The sequence below is a fragment of the Gobio gobio genome (genome assembly GCF_949357685.1).
Source record: "Gobio gobio genome assembly, chromosome: 20".
NCBI lineage: Eukaryota > Metazoa > Chordata > Actinopteri > Cypriniformes > Gobionidae > Gobio > Gobio gobio.
The window spans coordinates 37,422,128-37,444,261 of record NC_137113.1 but is presented as its reverse complement, the minus strand read 5'-3'; the positions used below and the strand labels follow the sequence as shown (position 1 = coordinate 37,444,261).

General features: G+C 37.6%; 1 protein-coding gene across 1 annotated transcript; it reads left to right on the top strand.

The window, feature by feature from the left end:
• The first annotated feature begins 2,152 nt into the window (after positions 1-2,152).
• On the top strand, positions 2,153-20,196 carry ndc80 (NDC80 kinetochore complex component). The gene is made up of 17 exons (XM_079801764.1): positions 2,153-2,363; positions 2,914-3,023; positions 3,153-3,233; positions 3,746-3,872; positions 5,443-5,615; positions 5,778-5,880; positions 10,959-11,048; positions 11,181-11,274; positions 12,397-12,497; positions 15,700-15,844; positions 15,981-16,186; positions 16,442-16,588; positions 16,687-16,776; positions 17,753-17,845; positions 17,999-18,129; positions 18,210-18,312; positions 19,917-20,196. The coding sequence occupies exons 2-17, from the start codon at positions 2,935-2,937 to the stop codon at positions 20,046-20,048; spliced, it is 1,905 nt and encodes a 634-aa protein (XP_079657890.1). The 5' UTR covers positions 2,153-2,363; positions 2,914-2,934; the 3' UTR covers positions 20,049-20,196.
• The last annotated feature ends 1,938 nt before the right edge of the window (positions 20,197-22,134 follow it).

Below are 22,134 nucleotides of genomic sequence, written 5' to 3'. Positions count from 1 at the left end.
TTTGCATATTCGTCCATCTAATGTCAATGTCAATGTTGGTGCGCCAAGGAACAGCAAGTATCAACTTTTTCATGTGTGAGGGGAAAACATCTGCAGTGCCAAACAAGAAAAATGTTTAATGGTGTATAGCCACTGTACTACATTTACAAGTACATTATGATGGTGTGATGATTGTATAAAATGTTAACGTGGTACTTTGAGATCATGTGTACTATAGCATAAATAGGCTAATTATGTGTTTTTACACAGTACTCCCTATACTTGGTTATAGACAAGGCTTAAAGGGATAGTTCACCCAAAAATGAAAATTGTCATTTACTCACCCTCAAGTTGTTCCAAACCTGTATGAGTTTCTTTGTTCTGCTAAACACAAAAGAAGATATTTTGAAGAATGTTTGTAACCAAGCAGATAGAGCAACCTTTGACTACCATAGTAGGGAAAAAGTACCCCCCCCCCCCCCCCCCCCCCCCTACTATGGTAGTCAATGGTTGCTCTGCTTCTTTACAAACATTCTTTAAAATATCTTTTGTGTTCAGCAGAACAAAGAAACTCATACAGGTTTGGAAAAACTTGAGGGTGAGTAAATTATGACAGAATTTTCCTTTTTAGGTAAAGTATCCCTTTAAGCTAGTCCTGGACTAAAATGCATGTTTGAGTTTAAACTGAATAAAATCTTGCATTGACATATCTTAAAATATATTAGTGCCATTGTTTTGTCTCAAGATGCACACCAGTAAGGATTTCTTTTTCTGGGACACCATAAAAGTTACTTAAATGCCCTAATTTAACTAAGGCGTAATCCTGGCTAAGTCTGAGAAGGGTCTGATTGCAGAGCCGCAGTTTTGCCCGCGCATGCACATTTCCTCGTGAGAGTTGTGTCGTCGAGAGATGCATGTTACGCACTGGAAGGGAATAATTTCCCGACGTTTTCAAAATGCTCTTCTTGCACTTATTCATGTCAGAGGTTAAGGGCAACAAAAATGCTAGTGTTGAATCATTTTATAACCCGGAAATTTGAATTTATTTAAAAAATTGTATAATTGCGCTTGTATAATTTTATAGTTGGTGATCGATGGTAATGGTAAAATAATCGTATGTTTAAAATGTAAATTGTAAATTTAATAGGCTAAATAAATGTAAATTAAATTGTATTCTAGGTTATATCTCCAACAAATTAATATGCTCACATTTGTGTTCAAATTGCATTTACCCCAGGCAGAATTAATCAACTTGAGGACTTCTTGACTTTAGACTAATAATTACCCGTTGAATAGCTATTCGAAATTTTGTTTGTTATACCAGGGTTTGAAATATAAAGTGTGTTTATTATACCAGACTGTTCGTTTTTGGAGGGAAAACATAAAATATTAAAGTGTTCATGACACAAGCATTGTTTTATTTCAGTAAAGCAGCCTGAAGCCTGTGAGCAACATCATATGCAAAAAAATAAATAAATAACAGCAGAAGCAACAGTAACCATTCAATTATAGTTTTAGGATAGAACAGTAGTGCAACTGCTGATTATGAATTGAATTATGCGATCCCGTTTTTCTGGAGGGTCTGACAAAAATATTATGGTGCTGAATGTTTGCTATTAGTTAGTACCATGGTATTTACATGGTACCCCAAGGTGCTAAAAGATATTATGGTAGAGTAAGAAATCCCTGGCACGTTTTTTCTCTTTATGTATAAATAAATTAATCTCAACACATTTATTGATTGGCTCTGCTTTTATTAATCTTGAATTTTCATTAAATACATTTGAGATTTATTAAACCAACGATTTAATTAATTATGTTTTTTGTCACTGGATATTTGAGACCTGTACATACATTTTGGATATTGGAAGTTTTTTAGGTCTTTTTGTTAATGGTGATTTGTGGACACAGTCATTTATTTACATTTGTATGGTAACAAATGGTTAATATTTTAAAGTTTGAACCGAAGGTCCCAAAGGCATGTAGCTATTGCTGTTTTTATGGTTTCATTTAATATTTATTATAATTAATTGAGTTATTTAATAAGCCAGTGGTGAAGTACTGAGTGTAAAATTAGTAGTATATTATTAATAAATAATTTTACAGATCTTCAAGCACGGCGCAGTCTCCGCCGCAGCAGCAGGTGGCAGTACGGCGCACAGCAGCGCAAACCGAGGCGTTGACGTCCGTTTAAAATATTCGCGGAAATTTTTGAAATTCAACCGAAGTATCGACGGAAGAATATGCTTGAATAGCGAAGTATATTTATATATATTTATATTCGAGTTACGTTGTACCTGGTAAATCTGGTATGCTGATATACATATCAGGAGTATAGTTCTTATTAACCGAGAATCGTCCTGCAGCTGAAGTTTATATCGGAGGTAAGTTATTGTTTTGTCCATCATTTTCATTTATTTCGTTACTAACATATTATGTACGTTAGTTCATTATTCAGTTAGCACCATTTCATCTAATGCAGTTTCGTAAGAAAGCGATTATTCCTCAATCATTTGGAGATGTTTGTAACGTTATGTGTTGGACGTGTGTGTGCTTTTAAGCTTAACGTTATGTTCTTCACGTCAAAACAAGCTAACTTACAAGTTCATATTGCTAACATATAGCATTACTTAAATTACAGTATATAATTTAATAATAATTTGTTATATGTATATAACGTTAGCGCTTTTCTAGGCACTCAAAGCGCTTTACATATAGAAGGGGGGAATCTCCTCAACTTAGCTTGTAGCTAAGCTATAAATCAGTATAGCTTTGTTTGTTTGGTTGTAATATGCAAAGCATTTTAAAGTTATGACTGACTTTATTAATTAATGAAGTAAGTGTTCTTATATTTTATACGTAGTAATAATTATATTATTATCAATGCTTTTACTATGGTAGTAACTGAATCTTTTCTCTGTGCTACATGTGAAGGGTGTGTTTACAAAGGTCAAGATGAGTCGGCGACCCAGCAGCAAATATTCTGAGATGCCCATGCGTGTGACAGACAGCAGGATGAGTCTGATCAATAACACCCCTCAAAAGTACAACCAATCTATTTTTCCTTTTTCATTATATTACTGCATATGTACACATTTAAGTGTTTTTTTTATTCAATCTTCAGCTGTTATGCTTCAATATATATGATATGTTAACTTGAATTCTCATTACAGCAAGGACAATGTCTTTGGCAAGCTGAACATACCTAAACCTCAGTCTACCACATCTGAGAGACGAACAAGCTTTTTTGGAAAGTGAGTCTGGCAGTGAATCAGTGGAGAAAAGCAAATGTTGCATTTTAGGTTTCTGAGTCTGATCATTGTAACTTGTGGTTGTGTATTGTAATCCTTGATCATGTCATATAGGGTTTTATTAAAGGGATAGTTCACCTAAAAATAACAATTCTGTCATCATTTACTCGCACTTGCGAAACTTTACTACGAAACCTGTATGAATGTCTTTCTTCTGTTGAACACAAAAGAATCGGTAAACAAACAGTTGATCGGACCCCATTGACTTCCGTAGTATTTTTTCCTGCAATGGAAGTCAGTGGGGTCAATCAACTGTATGTTTACCAATATTCTTCAAAATATCTTCCTTTGTGTTCAGCAGAAGAAATAAATTCCTACATGTTTGGAACTACTTGAGGGGGAGTAAATGATGACAGAATTTTCATTTTCGGGTGAACCATCCCTTTAAACCCCAATTAGTTAATCATATACTGTAGTACAACACTGTATAACTGTCTCCTCACCTTTCTCCACAGAGGCATCGGGGCAGGTGGCCAGAGGAACAGCATGTTTGGGGCATATGGGGGCCCAGAGAAGATGAAGGATCCCAGACCCCTACATGACAAATCTTTTGTCCAACAGTGTATCAAACAACTTTGTGAAGTATGATTAGTTTTGATTGCATCTCTACATGAAAGGAATGTTGCAGGTTGATGAAAAGTTAAAGTGATAGTTCACCCAAAAATAATAATTCTGTCATGTACTCACCCTCAGGTTATTCTAAACCTGTATGAGTTTTTCTTCTGTTGAACACAAAATAAGATATTTTGAACCAAACAGTTGCATTTATTTATTCATTTATTTTTCATACAATGGAAGTCTATGGGGACAGCAACTGTTTGGTTACCAACGTTCTTCAAATATCATCTTTTATCAGAACAAAGAAACTCATACAGGTTTAGGACAACTTGAGGGTGAGTACATGATGACAGAATTATGATTTTTGGGTGAACTATGCTTTTCAGTAATAATGTTAATAAACACAACAAAAAAAATATAAAAAAAGGGTTACAGTGAGGCACTTACAATAGATATGAATTGGGCCATTTTTTTAAGGTAAAAATGTGAAGTTTGAAATCTTTTGAAAGCACTTCTTCTGTTGAAACGTCTGTTTTCCGTGTCATATTTGTGACAGTTTTAGGCTATAAAATGTTAAATAAATTTACAACACTAAAATCATTTTAACACATATATTGTTTGTCAGATGGCAATGCTTTTGAAACGGTGAACATTTTTGAAAGGACCTATTGAAGTTGTTATTACTGGCAATCAACTTTAGCCACAAGTGCTGTCAATTGAGCAAATTCCAAATGTATAAAATATCCAGTAAGACTTTATTTTAGGATTCAATTCTCTCCAGTTGCTTATTAGCATGCATATTACTAGGATATTGGCTGTTTATTAGTACTTCTGAAGCACATATTAATGCCTTATTCTGCATGACCATATTCTATATCCTTAGTCCTTCCCAATACCTTAATTTAATAACTACCTTACTAACTATTAATAAGCAGTAAATTAGGAGTTTATTGAGTTATCGTAGTTAATAGTGAATCCCTGGTTTCACAGACAAGGCTTAAGACTAGTCCCAGACTACAATGCATGTTTGAGCTGTTCTAACTGAAAGCAACTACATATTTGTCTTAAAATATGTCCGTGCTATTGTTTTGTCCTCAAGATGCACACAAGTAATGTTTTTTTTCTAAGACATGTTTATAAAAGCTAATCAAATCTCCTAATTGAACTAAGGCCTAATCTAATTTTTTTTTGTGAAACCAGACCAATATGTGTTCCCCATATTAAAGTGTTACCAAATATCCCAAATATAAATTACTTCGGGCTCTAATAGAGATATTGTATACTGTGGACAAGCCTCCATGTGTCAGATTCCTTGTGGAAAACAAAATTTCTTCAGAAGATTCATGGATGTTTTTCACTGTTTTCAGCATCAATGTTTTTTTATAGGGATTGTGAACATAGATATATCTAGTTATGGTCAGCTTTAAATAGACACATCTATTTCATCTGTTAGAAATTGCTCTTTGAGGAGGCAGTCTCTACAATATGATTTTTTTAAAAAACTTATCTTGTTATTATAAGCAACTTAAAAAAGTCAAAAAGTAATTGGGCCAAAAGTCTGTTTACAATTATTTTATTTTCCCATTATTTCTAGTTCCTGGTGGAACGAGGCTTTCCAGGCAGCATCACAGTGAAGTCTCTCCAGTCTCCATCCACAAAAGAGTTTATAAAGATATTCGAATTCATCTACACTTTTCTGGATCAGTCCTTTCAGATGCCCACCACCAAAGTAGAGGAGGAGATCCCAAGAATGCTCAAAGATCTGGGGTAATCACAATATCAAAAAAACAAAGGATGACAATATTATTTCATTACTACGCCCTGTGCGAAACGCTACAAAAGTAGTCTGATGTCAAACACGCATTGTTCAGTGTTAACCACCCTGTATTTTGTCATAATCACTAAGTGATGATTGTCATTTTGTTTCAGATACCCGTTTGTACTCTCAAAAAGTTCCATGTACTCCATTGGTGCTCCTCACACATGGCCTCAGGCTCTCGGAGCTCTTATCTGGCTCATCGACACAGTCAAGGTGACTCTTCTGCAGACCTTTAACATGTTTGTGTGAGATACATTGGTGTAATTTGCGGGTGGGACATGTCCACACCACTTTTTACTAGGGTCGCTATTGTCCCCACCCCTTTTTGAAATGTCTCGCGGCACGAATGAACCTACTTAAAGGGTAACTAAACCCCTGCTCAGAGCTTAACTCCACCCACTGGCAATTTTCAAAAAATGCTGGAAAAGTGGGCAGAGCCCGGCGGACACAGAGGGGACAAACCGAGGGCGGGGCTGAGCGGAGGGCGTGCACCTGAGACCCGCAGTGATGCATTGATTGACAGCTGTCAGACTCGCGAGTCGCAAAGATGGAGAATGATTGGAGTGACGCCAGCTTTGCAACAGAGCGGTCATTTCTCCTACCTTCACCTGAAGTGGAGGAGGGTGGATTGTCTGTAACAGACACAAACCCGGAGCCTTATCAATGCGAGCCGCTGCTCAAACTGCGTTAACTCCCGATGCCGACGATGCTAGTGAAGCAGCCGCGCAAGAGAACTGACCTAATCTATCTGCGTCCGCGGCAACCACTTGCCTGTCAGGGTTTGAAAGCGCGTCTCATGTATGAAAATTATCTGTACACATGACGGGCGGCAATAATATCGCAAGAAAAGCCTGACGTGTACTGACAACTGCATTATTTAACCGTATTTTCTTCAATACAATGTTAAAGCAAGTGTCAAGTGAGTTTCATTCATAATGTTTACTTCATGTAACATGACAGTTCATACTGGAGTGATGCCGTTCTCATCGTGTGATTGGGGGAAACATTTCTGAGGGCGTGGTGAGCTCGTGTTAGGGGCGCGGATAGTGAGCCGTTGGAGGTACCATCCTACGTCACGATGTACCACAACGTCCAATAGGAAAATTCAACTGCAGTAGCCACCGTTCAACCTTAAGAGGCCAGCACTTTGGCGGTTTTACACCATATTTTATAGAATTAAAACACTTTATACTCAAATGTCAAAACATTTACTTGAATCAATGAACAGCATTAATAAAGCCCCAGTATTACAGATCATTAACTAAAAAAAGTTGGTTTAGGGTTTAGTTACCCTTTAATACAAACAAAACATCTCCAGTTAACTAGCATAGCATAATTTCATTATTTTGCTAAATGGAAGGCGATCTGGCGAGCACTTTAATCGCTTAACGCCGTTGCAGAGATGTTCTATTTGTCCTGGTGAAATCACAAAACAAAATGCGCTCAAAATTCTCTCTGCTCTTGATATACAATCACTGATGATATTTGGTTTTGATGAGAGAAAAAACTATTCAAGAGCAGATTAGAATCAGAACCCAGAACCTCTGACACACTTAACACAATTATACAATTTACAAAGAATACAAACAAATTTCGCAAATCTGTGCATTTATTTAAAATCTCGGCACTAACGATATATTGTGTTTAGATGGAAGAATGAAATGATCACATTAAACATGAGTTATATGTTGCAGGGCTCCAGACTGCGCCTAAAACGGTCGCATTTGCGACTAAAAATATTAATTTGCGAGTGATATTTTTGCAGAGATCGCCACTGGCGACCATACAAATTTACATATCATGATTATAAAATGTGCATGTTATGTGCGTGTTCTGTGAAGAGTAGCCTATCACATCATTTGTTGTGTTGACATAGTAAAATGAGACGCTACACGTGAAAGTTTCACTGTGATAGAGCGCCAAATGTGATTGTGAACGGGTAAAGCGAGACTCATCTTTACGCGCTATAAAAACCATGTCAAAACGAAAAATATCGGACTTTTTCAAACAATGGTGATGACACACCTGCTTCTAAAAAAGCAGGCTCCAGCAGCTGTGCCAGCACACCCGTGAGAGAGGACAGAGACACAGAGGATCTTTCCATGTCAGTCAATGCGCACCGTGTTGATGTCAAAAGACATTTCAAAACTTCTTGGATTCAAGAATTTTCATGGCTAAGGTATGACCGCAAGCCATTTCAAAAAAGAGACTGTGAGAAAACACGCCGATAGTAACTAGCATAAAAATGCTTGTGATCACGTTATCGCGAAGAGTGCTCCACAGACTACACCATTAGCACGTGCAGTTTCTCATGCATGCGAACTGCGTGACGAAAAAGAATGGACGGAGCTAAAAATTTAAAGTTTAACACAGCCTATATGATAGCATGTGAAGAGCTGCCGTTCACTAAATTCACCTCTCAGATTTTGCTTATGAAGAAAAACCCTTTCTGCAAAAAAGAAGAGGCGGTGGCCAAACTACACTCAGTGGCTTACGTCAACCATTTACAGGATCATTTTATTATGGAGAGTGATGGAGATGCAACATTGTTCCCATTAATGTTAATGTTATTCTTGTATTTAGCCCTCAGGTTTTCAATATACTCATTGGTGGTCAAATGTGACCATACACCTTAACTATTTTTAAATTAAATAAATGTTCTATATTTTAGTTTAATAATATTTATTGAATAGTTTGAGGAGATCATTTGGTACTAAATAGGCCTACTATTTGTGCAATAATTATGGTCCATTAATGACCATTTAATGAATTAAAATATTTTTCTTCTAATATTTTTCTTATTTATATTACAATTAGTGTAGTAATTAAGGTTAAAATAGAGAATTCCAATGCAAAGAGGCAAATTAGAGTCATTTTGTGGCTGGAAAAATAATACATTTCATTTGAAATGCCATGGTTTACCCACTATAGGTGCCTGTATGGCTCTTTAATAAATATACATGTATCGAGTAACTCAAAAAAGTATTGCAGATCATAACTGCTTACTTATTTTTAGGTTTTGCATTTGAATACATATTTAGTCATGATCAAACACTAGATGTATTTAAATGTGAAATTTTAAAACGTTAATAACTTACATCCTAATATTTTTTAATGATACTTATATAAGCACACACAAGTGAATATTAATGAATGCGAGCAAATATAATTTAGCTCAAGAAAAGTTAAAAATAGTGCTGAAAAGGCTAAATTATTTTTCCCTATATGTACAGTAGGCTATATGAATTGATACTGAATCAAGATATATAAATCGATATTTGTGCCAATCACCAACCCCCAAATTCCACCCCCCCAACCCCGCCCCCGCCCCCACAAATTGGTTTCTAATCTGTGGGAAACACTGTATATAGTTCATAAGTTGGAAAAGACATTCAGTTCCCAAGTGAACTTCAGTTCCAACATTGGGCCGGTTGCATAAACCGTTAAGACTAGTCTTACAAGTTAGACATAAATTTTTTTCTTGAATACTGTTCATAATTTTTTTTATCAGTTACATAAAAACATAGACTGGCCTAATTTGATGCGAAAAGTAAGACTGAATGCCACTTGCCTAACTGCAAGTGGCTCATACTAGATCGTAAGACACTGTCTTAACATAATGGCTTAGTTCATGCATCTGGCCCATTGACAAGATGAAAATGCTGAAACTGTAAAAAGAGGGGAGATGTACGCACAACAGGATGATTAAAAGTAAGTGATTTAAAAAATGTATGTTCATTGTAATGTGGCTCTTTAAAAAAATATTTGGCGCCTGGTTTTTTACCCTATAGGAGCCAATGGCTCCTTAATTAATTTTTTTGTCTGGAGCCCTGTGTTGATAAATTAAACCCAATGCAATTTCTGCAATTGTGATTGTACATTTTTTACATATGAGATGTATTAGCAATGCTACATACCCCCACCACCCGCCACCACACACACACACACACACACACACCTGTCTCACCCACTTTAAAACCAGGGTTCCCGCGGGGTCTTAAAAAGCCTTAAAAGCATTGAATTTATTAACCGTACCGTAACTGGAACCTAAAACCGTGATACAAACCGAACCGTGAGCAAACTGTACCGTTACACCCCACAAAATGTATATACCCCATAAAAAGGGGGTGCCACAAAATTGAGAACATTTTCAAAGGGTGCAATGACTGAAAAAAGGTTGGGAAACACTGCACTACAGCACCACAACCATAGACTGCAACACAACACAACACAACACAGACCTCAAGCAACAAGCAAAGCAGAAGCGCGAAATAGGTATTAATTTTTTATATAAATGGTCTTAAAAAGACTTGAATTTAACTTGAAGAAACCTGTAGGAACCCTGTAAAACAATGTAACGCCACTGGTGAGATATTATCTATACATAGAACAATTACTGGTTTCCATTTCAAGTTATGATATAAGGGAGACCTCTTAACCTGTTATGGCTTGTGTCACTTTCACTGTTGGTCATAGCAAAGCAAACATTCCATAAATGTATGTACACTAACATAAGATTTTGTCACCACCACCAAGGCTGCATTTCTTTGATCAAAAACACAGCAACATTGTGAAATATTATTGAAATTTTAAAGGACTATTTTCTTATTTGTATATATTTTTAAATGTAATTCATTTGATGGCAAAAATGAATTTTCAGCCATTACTCCAGACTTCAGTGTCACACATACCAAAGACATCGAAACAAACCAAAAACAGGATGTGATGTCATAAGATACAAGCAATGCGATACTATGTTGCCCATTACAGTTCAGTACATATGATGGAAACGGCGTCTCCTTGTAGGAGATGTTTGTTTGTGTGTGTGTGACGGAGGGATTCCTGGCGCTGTTTTCTCCTTTAAACATTGTTTAAAGCTCTTCACAAGTTCTCAGCTGGTCAAAATATCATCATACATATGTATATACACTGAGCGCATTTAGCCCAGAATACAGCATTGTTACAGCGATGTTCGTTAAGTTCCGTCGCAAAATAAGTTTTTTTGTTTTTTTTGCCCTCTCTTTAATCCTGGTTCGCTTTTTAGTTTGCATTTAGTCCTGGTTCGCTTGGCGTTCCTTTCCACTGTCATTTTTTGTACATTTTTTGGTTCAGATCAAGAGAACCAAACTACAAGTGTGAACACCCTTAATGTGTCCTTGCTGAACAAAAGTATTAATTTGTGCCTTTGAGTTTTAATGACTATTCCAGGCTGCAATGTAAATATTCATGTTAACATGTAGAAGGAAACATTATTGCAGCTTTTACCTGACATGTAGGTTTTGTCCCCGCAGCTCTTCAGTGGTCAGAGAGAGCAGGACCTGCTGTTCTCTGACTTCTCAGATGCGCTGTGTGATCTAGAAGAAAGGACTGAGTACAACAAGGTACCGTACCAGACAAAACGTCTGCATTGACAATTTCAGCAGTTAGGAGCCATTTTGTATATTTCACTCTTTTGCATTGTAGACATCACATATTTGCCAAATGTGTATGTGTGCCATTTTTTATCTCTGTAGCTCTTTATGGATTACTGCTCTGACACCTACAACAAGTTCATGCAGGGAGCAGATACGTTTGAGGATGAGGACGACGACTATCTTAATAAGCTAAGTAAGTTGAAAGTTGATGATGAAAAGTGTTCATTTGGACTAATTTGTATGGGGGGGGGGGGGGGGGGGTGTAATGGAGAAGATTCTGATGGAGGCCAATTATATCTGACCTTCTGAACAACTTCCAAATTTCAGTAAACATAAAACAAAGTTGGCATGAAATAAAAATTCACCAAATTTTCTAAATGTGTATCGTAAACAATTTATCTGTACATTTCTTTTTTTGATCTCGTAAAGTTTAATCAGAATGTCATAACTGGACCTCTGGTTATGTATGCGCACATTCTCCAATCATTTACCCACTTAAACCTGCCCCTGCAAATTTGTGTTCACCTGCTTCTTTAGTGCAACTGCCACATCACAACATCCAATCAAAAACAATTGCATTTTTTCTTTTTGAAACAGTTGGATGACCATTACAGTTGCAACAAAACGTACAATACACCAGATGTTTTATTAGGAACTACAACATAATACATGTTTGATATAGTCAAACCCTTAGGCCCCGATCACACAGAACGCGTTTTTGCAGCGAGAGGCGCCTCTTTTGAATAGATTTCTGTTGGCAGAGAGCGTTATGCGTGCTGCTTATGCGCCCCAGGCGCCTCGCGTTTTAGAAGGAGCGCTTTGAGCGCATGAAGTTGAAAAAAAAATCAACTCGTAGCGGAAAGCGCCCGACGTCATCGCGTTTTTTTTCTATCGTCGAATGAATGGAGAGGCGGGTCGTCCGTTGCGGCGACCTTTACCTTGATCAGACTGACAGGACAGCTGATTCGGGGGTTTCCTAACAACATAAAAAAACTCGCAGCGCACTGCTATTTTCTAAATGAAAAAACGTCAACCAAAAAAGGACCTGAAAACCTGAAAAACGCGCTCTGTGTGATCGGGGCCTTACTGATGCCACGTTGTTTTTCTCCAGCACTCCATGTTTATGAGGGCTATCACTCACATATAAGAAAACAAAAATCATAAGAAAGGAAAAAACATTGTCTTTACATTTTAAATAATCACGGTCTTTAAAAGATAAAAATGTATTTTATTATTTAAATATAACTAGTGCAAAATACAGTTTCATAGCTGATAAGAAATATTTATGGTCACTAAATTTTCTAAATTCTTTCAGAGAAGCTGTACAATGTGGATGAGGCGCTGTTACACTCCCAGCAGGAAAAACATGCAGTGCTGATGGAGCACATGGAGAGACTTGAAAGGGAAAGTCAAACTGTGAGTGTGTATATGTTTCCTTCACTTGTCATTTATCAGGTTCATTCAGATGAGAATTACTAGTCAAGTCACCTTCATTTATATAGCGCTTTTCACAATATAGATTGTTTTAAAGCAGCTTTACAGTAGGGCTGGACCAGAATATTCATTCACTGGGTTGGTATTCGATTTTCAATGTTTGGAATCTTTTTTTTGTTTTTTTCGCAAACCCGGCATCCCCTTCGAAGCGGTTATAAAATCTGGCAAAATACAATACAAATACAATACTTTTTTTTTTTTTTTTTTTACAATTTTCTTTATATCTTAGGCATTTTAATAGGATTGATGACAGTTGAATAGGAATCTCGTTATACTTAATAAAAATATTTGCTTCTTCTTAGCATTCCCTGCGATGGAGTATTCTCTGTCTAGAGAGAACAACTGCATGAGCTTATATGGAAGAAGCGCATTCCTGAGCTTGCATTTTGGGTTAAGCTGCATTGGTTTGACATTGTGGAAAATAGAATAATAGAATCAAAATGAATTAGCCTTATTACCCGTTAGTAGGGCTGTATGATTAATCGAAAAATAACCGAAACCGACATTCAGAACCTCTAACCGACGTATTTTTCCCATGTCGGTTATTTCGGTTTTCACGTGACTCCGCCCCGTCAGTCACATCAAGTGCAGTTTGCAGGCACACAGAGATGCAGGAGCAGTTATCTGTGTTTATAGATGTCCAGAATCACTATAGTAGCTGCATGTTTTACACAGTTTATACAGGTCAGTTAATAGCCGCTCTTATAGCCGATACGCGCTGCCACCGACACACACACACACACAGATGGCTGGCGCAAGCCCCGTAGCCAGATTGCTTTCACTTTCGTGCTCATAAATTTTGTCAAGTAAATGCGTTTAAATGCTTGCCGGTTTCAACATTTAAAGCGATTGTGCACTATTCAGAAACAACAATACGTATCCGTTCAGTGCTCCGCTTCTTTCTGTGACACAGAGAGCCAAGCCGTGTCGCGTCTCTGACAACGCGCGCGTCCTGAAGGCAGACCTCTTTCACCTGCGTCCTCACTAAGCTTTGTCATTTGTATGTGTTTTAAGCCCTGCCAGTTTGGACATTAAAGTGATTTTAGACCATCAGATGTGTGTTATGTTGAACTAATGCCTGATATATTGGGACAAACGAACACTCATACAGAAGCTCGCACATCACGTGAAGATCGCGCGCAGAAACGCAGTGTCAACACTTTCCTGTGACTAAAGTAAAGTCACTAAAGTAGCTTAAAAACTCAACCGTTATAGCATATATTTGAATACCTTTGAAGTAAGTTCAAACCACAGCTTCATAATGAATAGAGACGGTATGAATAATTCACACACACAATCACTCTCTCATTAATGCATTCAAATAAATGTAATGTAGGCCTACTGTGTTCATTTATCTGTATCTGATGTACAACAAACAGAAATCTGCCCCATAGACAATAACTGCTGAAAGAGAACCGTTTCCTTCAAGTGTTTTAAAATCACAAAGAAATGTACTTTTTCATTAGAAAAAAAAAATTCCACCTTTTAATAGTAGAAAATATTTACAGTACAAACCTTATCAGGAACTTACTCAACCTTACGAGGGCAAAATAAAAAGAGCAAAATATTATTATTTAATCGTAATCGAGGTAAAAGGTTCAATTAATCAAGGTTTTTATTTTTGGTCAAAACGTTACAGCCCTACCCGTTAGGGATGTGACGGTGAGAATTTTCCCTCACCGTCATCTTACAGTGCGGCCGTGAACAAATGACAGTGCGTCCGTGCGCATTTAAGTGTCGCCATTTTGGGGGCGGGTTGCTTGAATGGTGTGTTCATTAGCCTATTTTTATTAATGAGAAACACAACAACAAAAAAGTACAATGACAAACTCACTTAAATAGGAGCTTTTACATTTCGCTTTTAAACCAAATCTTCCGCGATCATCTTGTCATTCAGCTCCTCACTCTCGTCATGAATGACTCCTGCTGCTGGTCTGTGCTGCCACTCTCGTTCGGCTCATGCTGCACGTTCAGTTTTTAATTGTAGTTAATCAGTTCTCTAACTGAACAAAATTATTTTACTACTATAATATAGCAAAATGACAGTGGGGCGGTGCTGCAGTGGGCAAGTGATGGAACCGGTGTTATGCCTGAACACCGGTAACACTGACTATCGCAGCAAGCCTATTACCCGTTATTATCAATCTAAATCAGGGGGGTCCAACCCTGCTCCTGGAGAGCTACCGTCCTGTAGATTTCAGTTCCAACCCTGCTCCAACACACCTGTCTGTAATTATCTCGCACCCTTAACACCATGATCAGCTGGTTCAGGTGTGTTTGATTGAAGTTGGAGCTAAAATCTGCAGGGTGGTAGCTTTCCAGGACCAGGGTTGGACACCCCTGATCTAAATTAATCTACTGCGAAATATAGGAGCTTGTTACTGGGACATAACAGACCTGTGTGTTTTGTATCACTAGTGCAGCGTCTGTTCTCGGAGCATATAAGCCCTGCCCGCATGATCTCAGCCCCCTCCCTCCAAAGCTTCAAATATTCGGTTTTGATTACTGTCGAAGCTCTAAATATGGTATTTGGACCAGCCCTACTTTACAGTGATAATAGGAAATCAATGGAAGAGAGATTGTTTTGGCTGTACATCAGCTGTAGAAAAAAGTTATTGTCCAGCTCAAGTAAGTGTTTGATTCCTTTCCATTGTAAAAAATCATTAGTCATTTACTTTGGGGCCACTTACACCACCATTTTCAACCAAAAAAATGGAAAACTCTCAATGTGTTCCGACCGCTAATCCACACGGCAACAGCAGCTAGAGAACGCAAACCCCGAAACCCCCGTTATCATCCCTGTGTAAAAAAAAAAAAAAAAACTGCAAATCTGTGAACGGTGACGGCATGCACATAAGCATTACGTGTTTAGTCTATAGACAAGCTTGTTTGAATGCATATGTGTGCAGGCGTGTAGTTTTTCTGACCGCCAAATTACTTGTCTCCATTGCGTAGTACAGAGTTTAGTTGTTTCTGATAATGTTTTCATCTGTACTACATGACAAAGGAAAAAAATTATGGATCATGAAAATTAGACTAGATGTGACATAGGACATTAAGGTCTTGAACATACAAAGAAGAATTAGCATTAATGTTGAGGCTGTGTGCATGTGTGTATTGACAGGATCGTCTAGTAGGGAAGAGGACAGAGAAACTCAGATTACAGGCTGATCTGCAGAAGCTGCAGGACTATCGTTGTACTCTGGAGGCCCATAAAACTGGACTGGAGAATAAAGCTACTGGACGGTCTGAGGAGCTTGAGGCTGCTGGTAAGAGATATAACCAGATGCATTACACACATGCTTTGTTCACTTTGCACATTGTATGTACTTTGTACACTGTACATATGACAATAAACATGCAAAGGTTGAATTCAATTGGTAAATGTCCCTGTTCTTTGTGCAGAGATGCAGTTGGAGGGTCTGAAGCAGGAGAGAACGAGGCTGCAGCACATCCTGGAGAATCAGAAGTTCACTCCAGCTGATATCGAGCGGATTAACCGAGAGAGAAATGAACTGCAGCAGACCGTTCACAGCCTAACCCAGAGTCAAGAGGAGGCTGAGCAGCTGGTTTGGAATGAGGAGATCAACCTGTCCAAAACCAAAGAGAAGGTCAGGATTTTACCCACAAACCGATGTCCCAGTCTGTCTAATAAGAGTTGTTTCACAGACCAAGGGCCGGTTCACACAGAACACGTTGTAAACCGGTCCCTCGTCAACTTGTGATCCGATTGACCAAAACCCGGACCAAATATCAGATCTAAACGGGGCCTAGGAGTTGTGTAAAGCCAGCCAATCAGTTTAGAGAGAGGTTTGTTTGTGTTCCATGCAGTATACAAGTCCGTCAGTTTTCACATTCTGTTGCAGGTGGATTTGAGGGTTGCAGAGTTTAATAAACTGGGTCGTAAGCTGAAGCTCATCCCGCAGTCAGCCGAGAATGCCTGTGGTCATGACTTTGAAATCAGAACAGATTATAGTGCCACTACCATCACGCAGTACAGGACACAGATACAGGTACAGTCACTATTGCCATCAGAAGCTTCATTTTTTTAAATAAATATTATTTAAGGATTTTTCTTATTCAAGTGTTTGTCTTCTCTTAACTCTGGTAGAATCCTCTGAAGAATATGATGGTTGACGTGGAGGATGAATGCAGCAGACTCACTAATGTGAAGTTGAGTTTGGAAGAGACTGTTGAACAGGTGTGAGGCTTTTGTTCTACCTCTTATTCGGTGGCTTTTTATGCCTTGCATAAGAAAAAATGTTAAATGCACTAAATTACTGATGGAACCTGTAATTATCATCTGGTGAATCTCACAGTCTGTCAAGAAATGTACATTTCATATTTCACTCCCAAATCAACAAAGAAAAGATATAACATTTTATTTTGCATAAAGAATATTTTGATACAATTAAGACTGTACTGTTTATTATTTGCACTGTAATCTTATTTTACCAATTATTAGTGATGATTTCTATGTATTCTATTATTATTTTTGCTTTGAGTATTGTATGTTATATGTTGATGAATTATGTTTAAGGTGTTTATCTTGTAAATTGTTGCACACATAAGAGTGCATATTTTTGAATGAGAAGCTGGAAGTAGGAAAAAAAAATTTTCTCTTGATATTATTGGTTACACAATATACTTTATCTGGCATTTAATGGAACATAAACTCTTACAGCTTCGCTCTAAGAACGAGACCAAGAACCTTATTTAACAAATTTAATATAAAGGGTGATGCGCAGTGCAGTGCCCTTCATTATGTTTGTAATTACACATACAGGTCTGGGCCGTTAATTCCACATAATGTTTTTTCTATAATTGCACTAAATGAATGCGTTAAATCGACAGCACTAATTAGCACACAAACCAATTTCTATACATAACATATATTGAGTATTTTAAACTTGCATTTTAATGTAAGCCCCAGCCAGAATCTGAGATTGATTGTATGGGTTTGTCTTCTGTATGAACATACAGTATTAATTGTATTTGTGCAGGCTGTAAATTTGATAGATGCCTAAATAGATGCCTTGTTGCTGCCAATGTAAAGCACTTCCAATCAGTCATTTGAGTTTCATTAATGATGCTACCTTAGAAGGCAATTCTCTATGTAGAAGTCAGACAGTTTGTAGAAGTGAGCTCATGTATTTCCCACTCCATCTGTTTATTAGGTGAAGTCCAACATCTTTGATAAGGAGAATGACATCAAGCAGCTAAAGGAGCAGATTCGCAGAGTCGACCAACAACTGGAGCATGACATGCAGGTAAAATGCATCAGTATGGGCATTTCTGATTTTGCTAATATATTAGCCTAATATGTTACATTAATTCTTGGGCTTTTTAATTGATTTTCAATAATGACACATTCGAAATTGTAACTCGTGCATGTGACTGAACTAGTTATGGTGTGTGTGTAGGAAATGGCGCAAGAGGATGATAAGTGGGCAGCTGAGGTGGACTCTGCTGAAACCCACAAGAACCGATTGGAAAAGAATGTGACGCAGGGATTAGAGCAAGCCGAGGAGGAATGCAAAGCTGCCCAACAACAGTGAGCATTTTTTTCCCACTTTATTCTTCTAAATGTGTCACCTGTTCATCTCATTTTATGTATCTGAACTTCTCCATCAGGTATCATGTGGTCGTGCAGGAGACTAATGAGGAGAAGCGCATGGTGAACAAGAATCTGACTGAAATCTTCTCTTCTGCAGCAGACCATTTACTTACAGTTGAAGTATGTGATGATTTTTGCCTACGATTACATATCTTGACTTAATATGTTCTACATGAGGTGGAACATTTTGCACCTTAAAGAGAAATCCAGATACATTTCTTAAAAGTTATATGTATTTGAATTATACCATGGTTTTTCTGAATACTCTATTCTAATCGGCTGGAAGGTGCCTGTTAAAGAGCCGTTAACACCAAGAATGATAAATATAAAATTACCAATATTAACGTCCACACCAACTCAATGATGTTCTGTTTATTAATAGGGCATGCTACAGTTCTGCTGCTTTAAATGCTCAAGATCTGTAGCCAGGTGGATTCTGATTGGCTGTTGATTATTTTATCATTCATCAGTTGGGAAAAATCATTCTAAAAGTGATTCCAATAATCGTTAAAGTTGTGTGGACTTCCCTATTCTCTTAGTTATCATCCATTTTGGCGCACTTCCGGTGAAATTGTGCTGCAAACATTAAAGGGTTAGTTCACCCAAAAATGAAAATTCTGTCATTAATTACTCACCCTCATGTCGTTGGACACCCGTAAGACCTCCGTTCATATTCGGAACACAAATTAAGATATTTTAGTTGAAAGCTGATGGCTGAGAAAGGCTTCAGACAGGCCTCCATTTGCATTCAGTACATTCACACTTCCAAGATCCATGAAAGGCACTTAAAACGTCGTTACAAAGTCCATCTCACAACAGTGGCTCTACAATAATTTTACGATGCAACGACAATAGTTTTTGTGCGCAAAAAAAAAATCAAAATAACACCTTTATCCAACTTGTTCTCGACTTCCGTGTGTGCCTCCACGACGCATGCGCGAGAATATGACGCAGATCCGGCGTTCGGACACATGACCCAGAAGCGATTTGTTTACGAGCAGAGGAAGACGCGCGTGTCTAAGCTGTTGAATTCTACATTGATCGTGCTTTAGGTCTCGGCGTAGTGCTCAAAATGGGGCTTAAGTGTGTATTTCATGGATTCCCGAACGCCGGCGCTACGTCATATTCTCGCGCATGCGTCGTGGAGGCACACACGGAAGTCGAGAACAAGTTGGATAAAGGTGTTATTTTGATTTTTTTTTTGCGCACAAAAACTATTGTCGTTGCATCGTAAAATTATTGTAGAGCCACTGTTGTGAGATGGACTTTGTAACGACGTTTTAAGTGCCTTTCATGGATCTTGGAAGTGTGAATGTACTGAATGCAAATGGAGGCCTGTCTGAAGCCTTTCTCAGCCATCAGCTTTCAACTAAAATATCTTAATTTGTGTTCCGAATATGAACGGAGGTCTTACGGGTGTCCAACGACATGAGGGTGAGTAATTAATGACATAATTTTCATTTTTGGGTGAACTAACCCTTTAATGTCACTTGTTAGTGCTGTCAAGAATAATGTATGACTAGGTGTGCATTACTTGATTTTAGTGTTCCCGTGAAGAATCTTTGCCGCCATGTCATGGATTAAAATTGTTTAATGCACACCTAGCCCTGTATTATTCCTTATATACCACCCATCATTTACATCTGTACTTTAAAAGGTTATATGACCAGGTTAGTGTAAATTCTACCTGTAAGCAAAAAATAAAAATGTTTTTGTCTCCTTAGAAACACTGCAGCGAGCACCTGAAAAGATTTGATAAGATGAAGGAAGCCATCCGTGAGGACGAGGCTGACATGAAACAGCTGACGGATCTTGTGGGGAACTTCATAAAGAAAGCAAACGCTTGTAATGTCTAATAGTTATGATTTGTAAATACTTTTACTGTTTAACTTTACTGATGTGGTTTGATTCTGGCACTATTTTAGACAGATTCATACTTAGTGTATTTATCCTGTATTTACATGTTTGTTTACTAAAATTAATAAAATTGCAGTTCAAAACATGGTTTATTGTTTTAGTTTGTTTATACTGCTTATATAGGTTCATAGTATCTTACCATTTTAAAATAGCATTTTTAGTTATACTTCATCTGTCTGAATAAAACATTTGACTTCACAATATGTGCTGGAAAAATTGTCTGGTTTATATTAGGATATAGATCAGATGTTAGTACTACGTACGTTAGTTAATAAAGTAACTAAAAGTAACTATATATCAAACCAAAATCTGGGGCCCGTTTCAATAAGGAGGTTCAACCAACTCTAAGTTTAAACTTGAACTCTGAGTAGACTGACTGAGTTAAGCACATGCACCCCAACTATGAAAAGCCACTATCAATGGAGCTCCGAAATTATGAGTCACCATGGCAACAGCACCCAACAAAAAGATGACTGCATACTTCTGGGTCAATATGAAAGTTTAATTAAGTTTAATTTTCATGGTATCCAAAAGGCAAAAAAAGATTGTGGCAGCAGCTAAAAATAAAAAATTAAAACATATTTCAATTAGGTACAGCTTTAAGCATAAAAGGTTCATGGGTAGGGTTGGGAATCGTGAGAAATTTTCCGGTTCCGGTTCCGGTTCCGGTTCCGCCTAACGATTCCGGTTCCGATTCCGGTTCCATTAAAATTATTAAACAAATAGTGGTAAAGGAAAAAGGCACAATACGCAACTCAAACAATCCATTTTGTGTTTATTACTTGCTCTAAAATTTATTTACAGGTTGGCAATGTCAAAAAAGTCCTGTACTGTACATATATTACAGTATTAATTAAGCCATTCTTGCAACACATTTTTTTTCAAATGAACACCTCTGAAATTGTCTTATTTTATCTCTCTGTCTCTGAATAAAACCAAGTTATAAATTATATTTATTAGTTATATTTATTAATTAGTTATATATTAATTTAATAGTAATTCAGTTATTCAGTGAACTTGTAAATAATAAATTGCAATTCAGCATTACAAAGGTAATTGTGCCTAAACGCTTACCTAAACCATGGTGACTCAACGGTTGACAAATATATATATATGCCTTTCACTATAAATCTGGTATAAGCCCTGAGGCACTCTGTGCTGTAGCAAATGTTTTGTCAAATTGCTAGTGCAGCCTCCTTTGCATGTTATTAACTTTTCACGTGTTACATTTTGCTTCATTATCATTCATTCTTTGGAAATGAATCCATACTTGTGACTTTCTCTTCGCTATGCTGGTGGTCAACGAGAAAATATCTGACGCAAAACCGTAAATGTGTAGCGCGAGGGCTTTCAGTGCTGAACTGCGTTGCCCTCCTGGAAGCGGCAGGCAACGTAATTAATATTCATGATGAGGTGAGCCAGGGTTGCCAGGTTTTCACAACAAAACCCGCACAATTGCACACTCGTTTCAACCCGCGGACATGAAACACAGCCCGCGGCAACAGTGGAAAACGGGAAAGCGGGAAAATCACGGAGTTGGCAACACTGGCTGTCACTCGCTATGAAAGGATTCGCTTCCAGCGCTTCGCACACACATTGCACCAGAACCGTTTTCGGAACCGAAACTTAGGAATTTTGCGCGGTTCTGGTATTTTTCAAAAATCAGTTTCGGTTCTGCATAAGAACCGGTTCTCGGTTCCCAACCCTATTCATGGGTGTAGGTTAAATTACTTTACAAACATTTGACATGTATCATACAGTGTCCAATGTGCAGCAGTTTTTCCCATATAGGTCATCAATATTGTAAATCCTGCAACGTTTTTTGTATTTTCATTTTTAAAAAATGTTTGTACATTTATAACTCTAATACTTTGTATTATATTACTTTGGCGTCAAATTACAAAAAACAAGTTACCGCTGCTGTGAGGGTGTTTCTAATACAGCGTCTATGGGAGTGACTGTCAAATTAACATCTTTCTGTCTGTTCACTGCCGTTGACAATCTCGCTCTATTTTTTCCCTATTT

Excerpts from the sequence above, each read along its gene's own strand:
- ndc80 (XM_079801764.1), top strand. The coding sequence starts at position 2,935 with ATGAGTCGGCGACCCAGCAGCAAATATTCTGAGATGCCCATGCGTGTG. Across the intron at positions 16,589-16,686 it reads AGTACAGGACACAGATACAG|AATCCTCTGAAGAATATGAT; the intron begins GTACAGTCACTA and ends TAACTCTGGTAG. Across the intron at positions 18,130-18,209 it reads TGCAAAGCTGCCCAACAACA|GTATCATGTGGTCGTGCAGG; the intron begins GTGAGCATTTTT and ends CTTCTCCATCAG.